Raw genomic sequence first — 16,331 nt, 5'->3', positions numbered from 1 at the left:
CCGCCCCCTGCGCGCGCCGGGCCCCGCCCCCGCGGTTCCGCGTCCGGCGCGAGGTCACCGCGATGGCGGCGGCGCGAGCGCGGCGGGCGGGAGGTGAGCGGGGACCGGGAACGGGGAACAGGGACACGGAGGAACAACCTCTGCCCCTGGCGCTGGGAGGGAAGGCAGGGAGGAAGGAAGGAGCTCTGCCTGCTGCTGGGAAGGAGGGAAGCAGGAAAAGGAAGGAGCTCTGATTGCTGCTGGGAAGGAGGGAAGGAATGGAGGAAGATGCTCTGCCAGCATCCTCATCTTTCTGGGAGGAAAGGAAGGATGGGAGGGCTGTGCTCTGCCTGCTCCTGCCATGGGAGGAGGGAGGGAAGGAGGCTGGCAGGAGTCAGGGTCCCCACTGCTGCCTCCTCTGTGTCCCGGCCCTGCACCTGCAGGATGGGCCCTGGAGCTCTTCCCAGAGGTGGAAGGATCTGGGTCTTTCCCACCATCAGCCTCGGAGCAGCACCAAAGTCAAGGAATATTAACAAAAAGAATCAGCTTTACACAGTTCTTTGCATCTTGGCATAAATCCTTCAGCAAAATCCAGTGGATGGGAGAGAGGATGGACTTTATCAATCTCCTTCCCAGGCTGGGGAGGTGCTGGAATTCCCGTCCCTGGAGGTGTCCCAGGAATGCCTGGACGTGGCACTCCCTGCTCTGGGCTGCGTGACACCGTGGTGACCAGTCACAGGCTGAACTCGATGATCTGGGAGGACTTTTCCAGCCTGAATGATGCTGGAATTCTGCAAAAGCCCAGCAGCTGCTGCCTGTGTTTAATTCTCTTTTTCTCCTCCCTTTCAGCCTCGCTGCTCTCGGCTGTGGTCCGGCACAGGAGCTCCCAGAGCTCATCCCCACAGGCAGGGTAATGTCACACATCCATCACTCTGCCTCTTCCCCCTGGAATGCTGCCCTGCCTCCAGGCTGGGAGGGCAGCTGGCTTTCCTCTGGGAAGGAGACTTGGCTGCCCCTTGGTCACTCCCCAGTGTTTTGGGCTCTGCCTGCCTTCAGTCACCTTTCCCAGAAGGATGCTTCTCTTCATTTTTGGGGGTGGTTTGTGGGTTTTTTTTTGTTTGGTTGTTTTTTTTTGTTTGTTTGTTTTTTTTTTCCATCCCTGCAAATGTTCAAGGCCTGGTTGAAGAGGGCTTGGAGCAACCTGGTCTGGTGGAAATTGTCCCTGCCTTGGGTTGTGACTGGATGAGCTTTAGCATCCCTTCCAAGGCAAACCCTTCAGGAATCCTGTGACACCTCTTCCAATGGCATCTTCAGGCTTTGCTTTTTCCATCCCTTTGGGATCTCCTGCTGTGCCTTCATTCCATTCCCTGTGCTGGGATCTCCTGCAGGAGCTGCTGCTGGCTGTGACCAGGAGGGGACACTGCAGGAGCAGAGAGCTCCTGCCAGGGAGGATGGCAGGATGTACTGTTCCCTCTTCCTGCTCATCCTCAAGGATCAGAGATCTTGGATCCCTGCCTGGGTGATGCAGCACCCAAAATCTCACTAAACCCTGTGAGGCCTCAGTGCCTGTGGCTGTGTGCTCACAGGTGCTTGCAGTTCCTATTGAATTAAAGCCCTTTGGGATGTTTGCCTTGGGGTTACAGAGTAAATCAGTCTTTGCAAAGGATTTTGAGTCCATTTTGCTTTTTTCCACTACGTCTCATGTTTATTCCTGAATATTTTATGCATTTGGTGCATCCAAAGTGTGGATTTCTGCATGCAGGAAAACCTGAACTGCCCACTGCTGAGGGAGGTGTTTACAAAATTGTTTCGGGATGGTGTTTACAAAATCTGCTAAATTTTGAGATTTCAGAAACCATGACCTTTCATGTTCATCTCATGGGGTTTTCCAAGGCAAATCTCCCTCCTCTTTATATCTAAGATCGCTTTTGTGCTATTGTAGATTCTTGCCTAATTGTTAACTGTAATCTGATGCCTTGTGAGTTGTGGTGTTTGTGAGTAATATCCAGTTCTACTCCATCTCCTTTTTCCTTCTTTCCTCTCCCTGTTTTCCATCCCTTGGCAGTTTCTGCTTGCTGCAGTGAATTTTGCCTTGTCCTTCACAGACTTGTTGCCAAAACTTCCCTGACTTCGCCCCCATGGCCTGAAGTGAAACTTCCAGATCCAGTGGAAGAAGCCAAGTATCATGCAGGTAAAGGTCTCAAATCTGGTCTTCCAGCACTGCCTGAAGGCCTGATGAAGCATAAATATCTTCAGTTGGAAGTTAGTGTTTTTCACTTATTTTTTTTGAATTTCATTTCTCATGTGTTTTAGTGTATCTGGAATTGTGCTCTAGCTGCTCTCCAGGTTTGGGAGATTTGGGTACAATGATTTCTCCTTAGTTTATGGCAGCTTGTCACTCTCCCAGAGGAATCTTACCTGACGTGATATGTGACATGAAACACTATATTAAAGAAATTAAAGCATGAGAGAAGCAGGGGAAACGAGTTGTTTTCCATTCAGTGGCTAAATCAAAGCCAGCAGGAGCAGTTGGATGGTGGGCACACAGAGAGCTGGTGTATTTTGGTGCACGAAACAGAGCATCCAGCCAGCAGGAGCAGTTGGATGGTGGGCACAGGACAGACCTGCAGAGGTGGGACACAGTGTGACAGAACACTGGGGGTCGTGTCCCTGTCCCCTCAGCTTGTCAGGACTGCTGGGTGAGAGGAAACAGCCTCAAGCTGTGCCAGGGGAAGAGACAGGTTGGAGGAATTTCTTCCTGGAAAAGGATGTTAGGCACTGGGAGGGGCTGCCCAGGGAGGTTTGGAGTCCCCACCTGTCCCTGGGGGTATCCAGGGAATGGCTGGATGTGGCACTCAGTGCTCTGGGCTGGGTGACAAGGTTGACAAGAAGATCTGAGCTCACCTCCCTGCAGATGTCCCCCATCACTGGCTGGAGTGTGTCCCTGACTGAGGGGTGTGCTGTGGGGAGAGCCTCCTGCTCCACATCTCCTGCTGGCCTGCTCTGATCCTGCTTTTTCTCTGCTCTGTGATGAGAAGTCAGTATCAACAATCACTCAGGTGCCAGATGGGTGCCTGTCCCTGTGTGAGAAATAACCCAGCAGTGAACCACAGACTGCTCCCTGCCAGCCCCGTGGGGAGCAGGGTCCCCTCCTCAGGGATTGCTGCCATCCTGCTCCCATGCCATTGCCTCCTGCTGCTGCTGAGCATTGCATCCTTCTCTCCTGGCTGTGCTCATCCAAAGGGAACAGCAGCAGGAGCTTTCCAGCTCTGCCTCCTGCTGCCCATGGAAACAGCCCCGGATATTTTAGGATGGGTCTCTCCACATGGTGCTGAGATCCAAGCCAGCAATCACTTGATGTTTCCTGGCACTGGAGGTGTTGGGAGAGTTGTCAACAACTCTTTATCCTGGTGGGAATTGCAGCAGCTCCTGCCCTGCAAATAATTGTGTTCCTACCTGTACCTTTAAGTTTGTATCCTAGGGCTTGAAGCTTGGACCTTTTCTGAGCGTTCCTGTAAGGATTGGGTTGGGTTTGCCTGGCTGCTGGATTCCTGTCTGTCCCAAAGGGATGTTCTGTTTGCATTCCAAGAAAAAAAAACCACCAATGATTCAGCCACTTTTTAATGTGTTTTTCTGAGCAGCTCAGGAGGGTGGGAAGCTGCTGTTTGGCAGTGGGATGGTGTCAGGCAGCAACATCTTTTGGTGTTCCCATAAAAACTGGGGCTGGATTCACTGCCCAGGAAGCTGATCACAGGGAGTGGAGTCTGTCCATGTGCAGGGCCTGGTCTCTGGGCTCTGTCCTGCTCCTGGCACCACTCTGCATGCACGTGGGAGGAGGCTTTTCTGGGAAAGAGCAAGGGGCAGGTCTCTCCTGTCCTTGCTGCAGGTACAACTTCTGGGGCCAGGCTTTCCCTGGTGTTCAGCCAAGCTCTTCCCGATGTTCCTCTGTGCCTTAAGCACAACTCAGAGCCCTGGGCTGTCTGCATATGACTTGGAAATGGAGGGAATTTCCTCCAAACACAGGGTGCATGCACAAGAGCTCTTTTCTGGAATGCTTTATATCCAACTACAGTGTATTTTGGGATGCCTGAGGAATGGGCTGAGAGTCAGCAGGGTAGAGAAGCTGCACAGTGTATACAAGATGTTTACTTATGTGTGGCTTTGCCAGCACCTAAAATACAAATAAATCATTAATTTTAAGAAAGGGAGGCTCGCACATCTGGGAAGCAACGCTGCGGTTGATCCTTGCTCAAAGATTCCCAGGAGATAAGAGTGCTGGGGGGGGAGCAGGGTGGCTGGGTGGGTTTTCCCAGCCCTTGCCAGCTCCCTGGGTGTGCTGCCCTGATGCTGGCCCTGTTTGCCAGCAGAGGTGGTGCAGAAGGTGAACGGGCTGATCGCGGCCGGGCGCTACGGGCGCCTCTTCGCCGTCGTGCACTTCGCCAGCAAGCAGTGGAAAATCACCAGTGAGGACCTCATCATGATGGACAACGTCCTGGAGGCCGAGTGTGGAGACAGGATCCGCATGGAAAAGGTGAAAAAACACCAGAGCAGGTTCCCTGCAAACGTTCCTGGAGGCAAAACCCATCAGTGGTTTTGTCGTCCCAAAGTGCTCCTGGGGGTCTCCCACCTTCATTCCAGCCCTTTGTTTTGTTCCAGTTCTCTTGGTTTCGTTCCAGTTTCAGATATTACTGTGATTTCTGTTCAACAGGACTGGATGAGTCTTGCCAGACTCTGTGGGGAGACAGATTTTTGTTGTCCTAACTCCTTCCAAAAAAAGAAAATGACAGTTGTTGTTTCCAGAGCCGGCAGCAAAAGCCTGTGTTTGCCTTGAGAGTCCAGCACCCCGGATCACAGAGTCATTTAGGCTGGAAAAGACCTCTAAGATCATTGAGTCCAACCTCTTAAATCCTTGCAGGTCTCCCAGAGGGACTGTAAACTCCTCAGGGCTCTGCAAGATCCTTATCGTGCTGGGCTGGGTGGAGGCAGAGGGATGGGGCACGGAGGGGAGAATTGCCAAGATCCAATTAATATCTTTATCCTGAGCCTTGGACAGCCAGCAGGGACTTGCAGAGGCTCATTAATCCAGGCTGAAGGGAAATATTATGGAGTGGGATTCTGTTGGCTTCACTTTGGTGTTGTTTGTTAGAGCTCAGCAAGTCATTAAGGAGAGCTGTGGAGTTTCTGTGCTTGCCCATTGCTTTGAAGCCCAGTTTTGAAGCAGCTTTTTAGGAATGTCCTCATCTATGTCCCCACATCCCTGTGTGCAGCAGAGAGGAGGGATTTCTGTGCTGTAGCCAGCTCAGAATGCAAAGATCTAGATGGGAGTGAAGGAGAAAATCTGCCTGAACACCAGAGCCCTTTAATTTGTTTTTGTTTTTGGTTTTTTTTTTCTGTCCAAAACAAAAGCCAGGACTTCTCGTGACTCTGTGTGGTTTTTAAGTGCTGCCAGAGGGTTTGTGAGGCAGCCCTGGGAGAAGTGGCTCCAGATGTGGCACTTGGGGGATATGGTTTAGGGAAGATTGTGGTAGTGCTGGGTTTGATGGTTGGACTCCATGACCTTGAAGGTTCCTTCCAAACTCGGTGATTTCAGTGAAATGCAGCCTCTTCCTACTGTATCCTCTCTTATCCTGCCTGTTCCTTTAGATGTGGCTGAAGTGAGCCCCCAGATGTTCATTTCTTTATTCCCCATCTGCAGGCCTTAGAGAGGAGCATGAGGGAATTGTTTCCCCACTGGGATTTGTAGCATTTGCTGTAAAAATGCAACGGTTTAGGAGCTGCCATTTGTCCAGATCCCACACGAGGCAGGTTATTCTTCTTCCCTGATTGCTTTTCATAATTTTTTATGGCTGCTGGTAAGCCAGGACAGAGAGGTTCAGTGTGTTCTGATCATGCAGAAAGATACTTGTGCAGCCTGTTTGAGTGGGAAGAGCTCTCTGGAAGAGTAATGGCTCTGTCTGCAGCCTGTTAGCAGCTTTCCTCACTACCCCTCCAGTTAGTGTCAGCTTTGAAATGTGGGAAGGCCTGGTTTGAGGCACTTTGACTCCCTTATGGCTGTAGCATTTGAAAGGTCTTGTTTGCATTTCTGCCGGGACAATGAGCAGTGATTTGTGCCTGATTTATTTCCCCCAGGTTTTGCTGGTTGGTGCTGATGACTTCACGCTGGTTGGAAGGCCGCTGCTGGGGTAAGATGCTTCATCAAGGAATTATATGACATTTTTGTACTTAATTGTGGCTTCAGGGCTCTGCAGTCCCTGAAACTGGGATTTATCAGCACTAACTTTGATCCCAGCCTTGTGGCTTTTGGAGGAATCACCAGTAAAACAGCTCATCAGCCTCTGGGTATTCACCTCAGTGGGATCTTTCCCTCCTTGCACAAACCAGCAGGACACGTTGCTCTTCAGCATCTCTACCCTGATTTTGCTGGTGGTCATCTTGAAATAAGCCAGAAAATTCCTTTATCCCTTGAGTTGGGTTTTTAACCCTTTTCCCTTTGCCACTGACTTACTCCAGCAAGCCTTAACCCTGATTTCAGTGTTCCTAATTTTTCCCTTCCTCTCAATCACATAATCCAGCAGTCACAGAACTTGGGAGAAGCTGATCCCTTGGCACTGCCTCCATCCCCCTGCTGTAGGACTTGCTGTGCAGGACTTTTCCTTCCCAAAAGAAAGGGGGCTGTGGGCCAGGTATTACTGCTGGTGGTATTTAGGAGTTATTTGTGCAGTGATAACATGGCCCTAGTGGCACTGGTGGTACCTGCCTCAGGTCCCTCTGCTGGAGAGGATTTTGGGAGCTGCCAGTCCTTGTGGCAGCCCTGGAAGTGGATCTGGAATAGCACACCATCAGGATTCTCTGCGTTACTGCCTGTGGGGAAGGCTTTAGGAAGGGGAATCTCATTTTTAGGACTAGAAAGGGGCTTTTAGGTTTGGGATGTGCCATGTCAGGCAGCTGAGGAGCAGCTTCCCTCCCCAGCTGATCCAGGGGCCCTGGGGTGGTTGTTGACAGCTCTTGGTGTTGGGTTTGGCAGGGCACAGCCAGGAGCTCCAGGACAGGAGGAAATCCAGCTGTTGGCTCCTGCAGGTGCTGTGAGGGTGTGGGAGGTGTTGGCAGCTGCTTGAGGCAGACCAGGCTGCACATCTGGCCTGGCCAGGGCCTGTGGCTGAAGGGAGTCAGTGGGAGGAGGAGGAGGCTGGCCAGGAAGAGTGAAGGCTGAGGGGGAGATGCCATCACCCTGTGAGCTGAGGGAACCCCCCAAATCCCAGCTCTGGTACGGGGTGAGGAAAAGGAGAAGGGGGAAGGGGAATGGGTGTCACCAGCAATGTGCACTGCAGTTCTGTCACACAATCCCCTAGCCCACAGACACTCTGGGGAGGAGAGGAGAGGCTGGATGAGAAGAGAGGCTGTTCTTTGTTCTTGTTGTTGTATAAATAAACACCCAGTGAGCGCTCACAGCCCGAGGCTTCACCGGAGCCGCTTCCTGTAGGCTCCCAAATGTGGCCTGCTGGGGACAGCTGGACAGGCTTTGTTCCTCTGATACCCCACAGGATGACACTTCTTTAGATCCTAGCACATCCCATGTGCTTGCTGGAGGCTATTCTGGGAGCTTCTGGCTGGCTCCCACTTTGGAATGTCTTGGGCTCCGTGTTTGTCCCCGGCTGGCACGAGGGCTGGAGCCTGTGCTAGGCACGAGTGCAGGGAAAGTTTGGCTCATTTCTAGACAAAACAGAGCTGATGGGAACTTTCCCTCTAGGAAAGCTCGCTGTTTCTCCTGCTACCTGCCCCTTTGTGCAGTGGAAGCGCCAAAGGCTTTGGAGCTGGGCTGGGATTCAGTCCTGCAGGGAGCCAGCCTGGCAGCTGCAGCTGTGATCCAAGAGTTTGCATCCTCTGGGCTTGGAGCTTGCCTGGATGCTTTTTTTTCCTGCCTCTTGACATCACCTTTCAGCCCAGCTCATGAGGTTCCATCCTGATTTTTTCTCACCTCCTGCAAAAATCCAATCCATGGAACATTTTGCTGCTGAAGGCTGCAGGCCCAGCTGTGTCAGGCTCTGGGAAATGTGTGACCCCCTTCTTATTTTTATGGACATTCCAGTCATACCTAAAACGTTTGATAGAGATTTTTATTTTTTTCTCCTTGGGCTCTGTTTTGCTGAGAACTTGTCCTGCCCACGAGCTCTTCCCCAGCAAGTTGGTTTCTGTTGTGCTTCAGCCTCCTCCCAGCAGTTCCTAGAGCTGAGTCCCACAGAGAACCCAGCAGGCCCTGAATCCAGGAAGTTTAGTCCCAGATTAGTGGTAAACCACGGCTGGAGTGCAGTTTGCTTTCTGGTTTCTCCTCCCTCGGGGTTGCAGGGTTTGTGTGTGGTTCAGTGGAGCAAATCCTGGAGCTGGCATGTTGGGGTCACACAGTGGTTTCTGAAAAATCTGAATTATTTTATATCCCTTTTCTCCTGGGCTGGTCACTAACTGCAGATAAATCAGTTTCCTCCGGGATCCAATCTCTGATTTAATCACAGCCCCAGGGTGAATTTTAAGAGATGGTGGCTGTCTGAAGCCTTTGGCCTCCCAGTGACCTTGCTGGAACGATTTCAGCTGGATGGGCTTCCCCCTCTGCCCCCCTCAAGTGCAGACAGAGCCGTTTGTCAGCAAAATGGTCTTTAAATGTCTTCCTGTGGCAAACTTAACGAGCTTTTAATGGAATTCTGGAGTGCTGTGCATGGAAGAGCAGCTCCTCCTCCTCCTCCCCTGTGGCTGCTGACTAAAAACCCCCTGTGCAAAGCTCCTGTCTGGATCCTGCCTGGGGGTTCTCACCTTCTGAGACCCTTGAAGCATCTCAAGGTTGATTACAGTTGTTTTAGCAAAACTTAGTAATTTAATGTAATTTTCCCCAAAACTGTGTTGCAGCATCTTTATGGCAAGCCTTGCTATAAACACTGGCTACAGTGGAAAATTGCTTATGGTTCATTAAAACAATTAATTTAAAAATTATTGGGAAAGTTATAGCGTTTCCAACAAGGTGAGATTTTCTTCCAGCTGTCTGTGATGCTTTAGAGGGGGAGGAAGGATTTCTTGTTGATCAGGAGCAGGGATGGGCTCATCCTGTGCCAAAACCAAAGCAAGGCACATGAAATCACCTGGAGGTGCCAGGGAAGTTTATCTTGCCTCAATCTTGCAAGTTCCTGCAGGTCCCTGTGTCTGCTGGCTGCTCTGATGGAAGATCTCATCCCTCCCATGACAGGGAAGCTGTGACCTGTCACACCTGAGCCAGGTACAGCACCTGGAGGCTTTTGGCTGTGCCCGGGCAGGTGGCCCTCCTCCCAGGGAGGATCTGGAATTCCCAGCATTGTTATCCCTTTCTCTCTTCTCCCAGAAACCTGCTGCCCAAGAGTAGGATGTTGTGAGAATTAGAAAAACAGAAACTTCCACAGACACTAAAAAAATTGATCTACAGCCTTAAATCTTAGATTGATGTGAAAATACAATACACAGATACTAAACCAAAAAATCATAAACTTATATTTCTGTAGTTGTAGGTGAGAATATACCTTAAGTAAGTGAGAAACTGTACTGATAAGACAATGAAGAGTTTGTAATATAAGGGTGTAGTTGTAAAAAGTTAAAATAAAAACTTGTGGTTTTCCCCTAACAAAAAAACATGTGTGCCCATGAGTTAGAAACCCATTGGATAAAAATATTCAATGCAGTGCAGCAGAAGTAAGTAAAGGTGATAAGTTAGAAAAGTAAGATAAACCCTGTGGCAGCTGTCTGTTGAGTTAGGAAGTTGATATATCACGTTGTAACAAAGAAATTTGTGACTGCTCTTGAGCTATGGCCGAATGCTTTCTCCTCTAAAATATCACAGCCTCTGAGGTTGCTGTTGATCTGAGCAATAAATCATTGCTAGCCTGAAAATAGTCCCTTCCTTTCTAGCAGGGACAATGCTAGCATGTAAATAACTAAAACCTGTAAATAACAAAAACCTGGTGCTTCTCCCCCTCCTGTTTAAGGAAGGACCTGGTGCGTGTGGAGGCCACGGTGATCGAGAAGACGGAGTCGTGGCCCAAGGTCAACATGCGCTTCTGGAGGAGACACAACTTTCAGAGGAAGAAAAGTAAGGGGGAAAGGGGAGAAGACACCTTTCCTTCCCTGCTGGGTGTGGGAGGGGAGGAATCCAGCACAAGGACCTGAGGAAGGAGCTCATTCTCTGTGTCCCCAGAGCCAGCCCCTCTCCCATCTACACCCACAGAGGGTTTAGTATTCCCTCAGTGTTCCCTAAACATCCTGGGCAGGAGAGCAATCCCAGTCTCTCCCCAGAGCCTTGAACACTGGATGTGTCATCACAGCTGCCAGCAAGCCCAGACAGGGTCCTGCCCAGGTTTTGGTTGCCAAATGTCTCTTCCTTCTCTGAGAGAGGGAGGAATTATGGCTGGTTTTGTATGGGATGGATGGTAAAGCCTTGGCCAGGCTGCCCTCTGGGACCTGCTCTCCTTGGCATCCCCACGGAATGCTGCTGTCTGCCGGCAGGAGCCCTGGCACGAGGTAGGCACCAGGTTTATGCTGTTACCTGATCCTTTTTTCCCCCTTTTCCTTCTTTTTCAGTCATTGCAAACCCCCAGACCGTCCTCAGGATCAACACCATCGAGATCTACCCCTGCTTGTCCTGACTGGGGAGCTCTTCTGGGAATCACTGCTGCTCCAGGCAATTGTGGAAATAAAACTGCCTCAGCACTGGGAAGCTCTGGACTTCTTGTTGTGGTGGGAAATGGAAATCTCTGTGTGGTGGGAAATGGAAATCTCTATGTGCTTTCTTTTTAAAATAATGAAATATTTTTTAAACTTGCTTCAGCCTTGCTGGTGTTTATTTGCCAGGAGTTTTAAACTACCCAGGATCCATTGCTGGTTATCCAGCTTTTTCATGCCTAATGGATTTTTTTGCCTCCACACCTCCTGAATGTTAGGAATTCTGGTCATGTAATTGCTGGCATTGTGTGGCTCCAGGGAATATCCTGGGGTACAGCATGGCCCTCAGCCCCTAGGACTGAAGAGGGCAGTGGAACCAGGTGACTGCAGGGTCTCAAATCTACACCCAGATCGTGCCAAGGGGTGAAAACCCTTCTTAATCGTTAGCACTGGGAAATGGAGATGAAAAATTCTCCTCCTGAAGGTGAGCAGCAATAAATTGTGTGTGCGTGTAGCACCATCAAAATGAGACACTGGTGGCTCAGGAGGGACTTGGTGCCTATTTCAGAGCTGAGCTTTGACCTGCTGAGTGTGTTCCATGTCTAGATCCTGGTCTTTTCCCTCTTCTGTGGCTGCACCTTGAGCGCTGTCCTTTCCTGAGCAGCACATACAAGGCCAGGTGGATCTTACTGAGGTCTGCTGGTGTTTCTGGGCTGGATATCCACCAGGAGGAGAGTTTCCTGGAGTTTCTTGTACTGTAGGGTTCCTGATAGCCACCATGGGAAGGGATAATGGGCCCTGCTCACCCTGTCACTTCCCTAGGGAGTACCTTGCTTCAAATTGGGAATAAAACCACATTTGGGTGTCCTTTGCACTCCCACCATGGCTCCCCCTAGGACAAAGGTTGCCAGAGCCCTGTGCTGAGGGAAATGGGGGTTTTGTTCCATGTGGAGCTGGCCTGGCTGTCCAGTCTCACAATTCCTTTGGGAGATCACTTCAGGCACCGCTGTGGTGGCTGCTGGAAAAGGATCCAGCTGTGCCAGGGCTGAGCTGGTTCTTGAGCCACTGGAGACAGCTGCATCTGCAGGCATGGCCTCAGCCCTCCCCATCTCAGATCCCCTGGCACAACAGCCTTGGGAATGCTGCTCTTTCCCTGCTGCTCAGGTTAAACACAGTTTTTAGCAGCTGATGGAGCGTGGAGACAGGAACAGCCTGGATTGTCACATCCTCATTCCCAACCTCTTCCAAACTGAAATGGTGAGGAGGCCTCTCCAAAAACCAGCTCCCACCTGTTCCCCTTCTCCCACAGGTGGTTGCAGCTCCATGCTGGGAGCAGAGATCCCAGCAGCAGGCAGAGTGTGCCGTGGGCTGGCACAGGGACCACAGCTCCGGATGCAGGCTGTTCCCGGTCCACAGCGGAAGCGGCACTGCCAACCCAAGGAATTGTACTGGAAACCCTCAGTCCCTCTGTGCTTCAGTGCTGGGGCTAAGAAACAGCATGTCTTGGCTTTCAGGGGATGTAGCAGGAATGTTCTGTCCTTCCCAAATAGGAAGAAACACTTGGAAATAACACGGGATTCTGGGCTCAACAATACGGAGGGCAGAGGCTGCTGTGGAGTCCAAGGAAAAGCAAAGGGCTTAAGGTCTGTGAGTCTGATCCCCCAAAAAGCCCTTGGGAATGTGGTTCTGATCCAAGTGAGATACTACACAAAATTAGGGTGGTTTCACAGCATTTTGGGGGGACAAAAAATCAGGAAGGGAAAATCCAACCACTATCAGGAAGTTTTTGGTTTAAAAAAGTTTATAATGCAAAGTAGGCAGGTTTTGTTGGAATTATTTGCTCAGACTGAGGTAAAAAGGGATTATTTTAATGCTTTCTTCAGGAGAATTTGAATCAAAAGCTTTTTGTCATTCCAAGTGGAAGCAGGAATGCCCAGCTCTCAGGGATGAAGTCACAGGGGCTTCATGTGTCAGGGGGGTGATCCTTGTCACCCTTCCTGGTGCTAAATAGCACTGAAACAGTTTGAGAGCAGGAATTTCTTGACAAAACAGGTTGCGAAAACTCAAGGATTTTTTTTTTTCCCCCTTAAGCACTGATTCGCGGTGAAAATTTCTCTGCCAGGACCAAACAGATCCGGGTGCAATTTGAGATGCTTTGCCCAGAGCCGGAGATCCACGTGGGCCAGACAAGAAGCAGGCCCGGGCTCCGGCCACCCCTGTGGCGTCTGTCCCCCCCGGCAGGCGGGCAGGCAGGGAGGCTGGAGAGCCGAGCCGAGGGATGTGCTGGGAACGGGAGTGAATTCCAGCGCTGATCCCTGCCCGCTGGCCACAAAGCCGCTGCCTGTGCCGCTCCCTCCCGCTGCGCTTTCCAAGAATGCCGGCAGGGCTCGGCGGCAGCGGGACAGCCGGCTCCGCAGCCCTGGCATTTCCCAGCATAAGGAAGCCTTGTTTTCTCGCCAGCGGCGAGGTTCGCTCGGGAAGGGCTGGCGGGAAGGATTCGGGAGGTGCCCTTGCTGCTCCCCACGGCATCCCTTGTTTGGGGCAGGAATGCCGAGTGCATCCCTGGCCCTGCTCCTCCCTGGATCCAGGTGTGTGTCCCCCGAGACCCCTCCTTGCCCTCCCCTCCCCGGGAGAGGCTGAATCCCTGATTTCTGTGTGCCATGCACTGAGCCCAGCCCTCCTCCTCTGCCCTTTCAAGAATTGCCTGTGGCACCGGAATTCCTTTGTGGCTCCAGGTTTTTCCCTCCCCCTTAGCTCCAGCTGCTTTTAGGAGCTCTTTGGAGCGAGCTTTCCATCATTTCAAAGGCTGGTGCTGTTCCAAACCCCTCCAGTGCTCTGGATGTTGCAGCTTCGAGGGGCTCGGACTTGTGTTTCACATAAAATCCTTCTTGTGGTTGAAGGTAAAACAGCCCCATCCTGGTCATCCCACAGGATCATTTTTTGCAGCGTTTCTGGAGGTTTAAGTCATTTCCATGATGGGATTTGTCTTCCTTCCCTCAGCACAGTGCTCTGTGTTCTAAAATCAGCTTCCCAGCAAAGCCATTCCCGCAGCGGGGAGCTTCCCACCATGAGGAGCTGTTTGTGGAGTGTGATGGAGCCTGATGGACAGACGGGGCCTGTGGCTGTGTCCTCCTCCCCAACAGCCGGCTCCTGCGGGAAAACAAAGTGCAGGACACTCTCTTTGGAAGCCACGGGGCAGCACAGGGGTTTAGCAGCTCCGTCAGGACATTTGGATCGCGTGCTCTGCCAGTCATGGGCTCCCGGTGTTTATCCAGTGGCACAGCTCTGGGGACATGTTGTTCATGTTGTTCAGGCCCTGGGGCAGGAGGGAGGTGCTGTTAATTTGCCCCTTCCCTGTGTTTTTTATCCCTCACAGCTTTGGGAAGGAGCCTTTGGGCTCTGACGTGGAGCCAGATTTGTTTTCTCGATGTGATCCAGCCGCGTGTCGGAATCTGCTCCAGCGGCAGACAGGAACGGGACATCAGGACACTCTGTTGGTTGGATTTCTCTTGCACTAGAGGTTTTATTATCTCCTGTGACCTAAAAACCAGCCTTTTATTTAAAAAAAGAAGGGAAATGTGTTCCCAGTGGGTCTGTGTTGATGCAAATCCCACACAGAGGAGTCCAGCAGTGGCCGGCATGCCTGGACATGGGGCCTTCCATCTGTTTTCCCTCTTCCTATTTATAGCAAATGGAGAAGCAGCTGGGATCTGTGTCCTTGTGCCTTGGATGTCTCACAGCAGGATTGGTGTCAGAAGGAACAGAGTGAATCAAGGAAGGTGAGGGGCTGAAGGCTGGGAGGACTCTTGGGTGTGCTGCGTTTGCTGCAGCAACCCAAAATATGTTTATGGGCAGGGCAGTGTGGCTTTGGTTATACCCTTGGAGGGCATTCTCTGATGGAGCTGCACATGGGAATGTCTGTGCAGTAATTAACAAGTGTCAATTTAATGTGGTGAGTGAACTGGAAAAGGGTTTGAGTCCTTCAGATGGAGGCTTGGGGAACCAAAGTTTGCGATACCTCAATCATTTTTGAACTGGAGTTGGCTCCTGCATGGATCTGTTGGCATTCCATGCCTTTGGATCATCTCATGGAGAGAAAAGGGACTGGTGTTACTCTATCCTCTTTTCCTAAGTAAGAAGACACCATTGCCCAGTTTCAAAAGCCTCAAAGCTCAGTTTCTGGGCAGCTCTCAAAACAGCTGATGGTCCAGTAGGGAAGTGGTTTGGACCATGGGATGGGATCCCCCTGACCCGAGGCTACGGCCTGAGGGTATTTGGCTCTGTGCTCTAGGCCAGCTTTTCACTTCAGCTGATTCTCTGTTTGCAGGGCTGTGATTCACAGGAGCCTCTGGCTCGGTTCCCAGAGCAGACTCCTTGTGTCTTGAAGGACTGGTAAGCATGGAGGAGCCTGACCACAAATATTTCAGCAGCACTCAATATCTCCCGCACCTTTCCCACCTGGCTGTGCTGCAGAGTGCCAGAGGTGGATCATGCAGCAATCACCAGTGATAAAATCCTGTTCCCACTGCCAAATGTTCCCTGGCAAATGTGGGACGCGGTGCTGAGTGCTCCTGTGGGAACACACATGTGGTTTCCACCACGCCATGCCTGAGGAGCAGGGAGCTTCTCCCAGCTGTGCTGTCAGGGACACAAATTCCCCAGCTCCAGGACTCACACTGACCCTTTTCCTAAAGAATCCAGGGATATGTTTTTCTGGAGCAGCTGGTCTTGGATTGGAAGGTCATAGTGGTCGTGGAGGTGGTGGGAAGGGAGCTGCTTTTCCCAAGGTGACATTATAAGTCTGTGGCACGAGTGCAGCTGTGCTCCCATTTTAACTCCACCCTTCTTGTCCCTTTGTTCCCTCATCCCCAAGAATCCATATGCTGTTAACACACTTGGAATGAAGGCAAGTGTGACTGCCCAGCTGTCAGGGCTGTGCTGCCCCTGAGGTGAGCACAGCAGGAACCTGGAGCAGCAGGAATTTTTACTCTCTGCACTCCCCCAGCCAGTTCCTGCCTTCCAAAGTGCAAGGGTCGATTTTTCCATGAAATTTGCCCATTTGTTGTCACACAGCTCACAGGGAAAGGGGTTTTCTCTGTGGCTTCTCCCTCGTTTGCCTGGAATCAGGCAATGCATTAAAACTGGTCTTAGAGAGGATCAGGCAAGAAGAGGACTTGATTGCAGACATCTCATTTCCGTAGGAAATGGGGCTAAAAATAGGAAAGGAATGTAAAGGAGATTTCTTTTTCTTGACACCCCCCGTTCCCCAGCTGGGAATCAGCTTTTGTCCCAAAATCTGTTTATTGCCTTGCTGTTGTTTTCTGGGCCCCAGATGTAGCCATGAGCCTGATTTTTGCCTTTGGAGAAGCCGGAGCAGGGCTGTTTCCAGGGGCTGATGCACAAGGAAGACACACGTGATGGCAAGATGAGTTTCTGGGAGAGGTCTGCTGGTTCTCCACCACAATCCCTGAGTTATCCAGGGGCCTCCCTCCAGCCCTGATCCCGCTGGCAGCAGCTGTGATCCCGATAACCCTGTGACTGGTTGAGTGCTGCTGTCCCCGTGGGCACCAGGACGTTCCCTTTGGACACCTGATAGGGGCTATAAATACCAGGTGGGTTCATGTTCCCTCAAGCAGCGAGTGGGCTGTGCCAAGTCACCCCAGATGGCCAGGCTGAGAGAT

General features: G+C 51.3%; 1 protein-coding gene across 2 annotated transcripts; it reads left to right on the top strand.

Moving 5' to 3' along the window:
- The first annotated feature begins 40 nt into the window (after positions 1-40).
- On the top strand, positions 41-10,810 carry MRPL21 (mitochondrial ribosomal protein L21). Of its 2 annotated transcripts, none has more exons than XM_054275160.1 (7): positions 41-93; positions 829-889; positions 2,085-2,170; positions 4,347-4,510; positions 6,109-6,161; positions 9,978-10,081; positions 10,570-10,810. In XM_054275160.1, the coding sequence occupies exons 1-7, from the start codon at positions 63-65 to the stop codon at positions 10,632-10,634; spliced, it is 564 nt and encodes a 187-aa protein (XP_054131135.1). In that variant the 5' UTR covers positions 41-62; the 3' UTR covers positions 10,635-10,810. The 2 variants fall into 2 exon arrangements, with proteins under 2 accessions (XP_054131135.1, XP_054131134.1); XM_054275159.1 differs by having other exon boundaries at positions 4,344-4,510.
- Positions 10,811-16,331: the final 5,521 nt, after the last annotated feature.

The sequence above is a fragment of the Melozone crissalis genome, unplaced genomic scaffold, assembly GCF_028551555.1.
Source record: "Melozone crissalis strain CALT ecotype California unplaced genomic scaffold, PUWL_Pcris_2 ptg000018l_1, whole genome shotgun sequence".
NCBI classification, from domain to species: Eukaryota; Metazoa; Chordata; class Aves; order Passeriformes; family Passerellidae; genus Melozone; species Melozone crissalis.
This window is presented reverse-complemented; position numbering and strand designations above follow the sequence as displayed.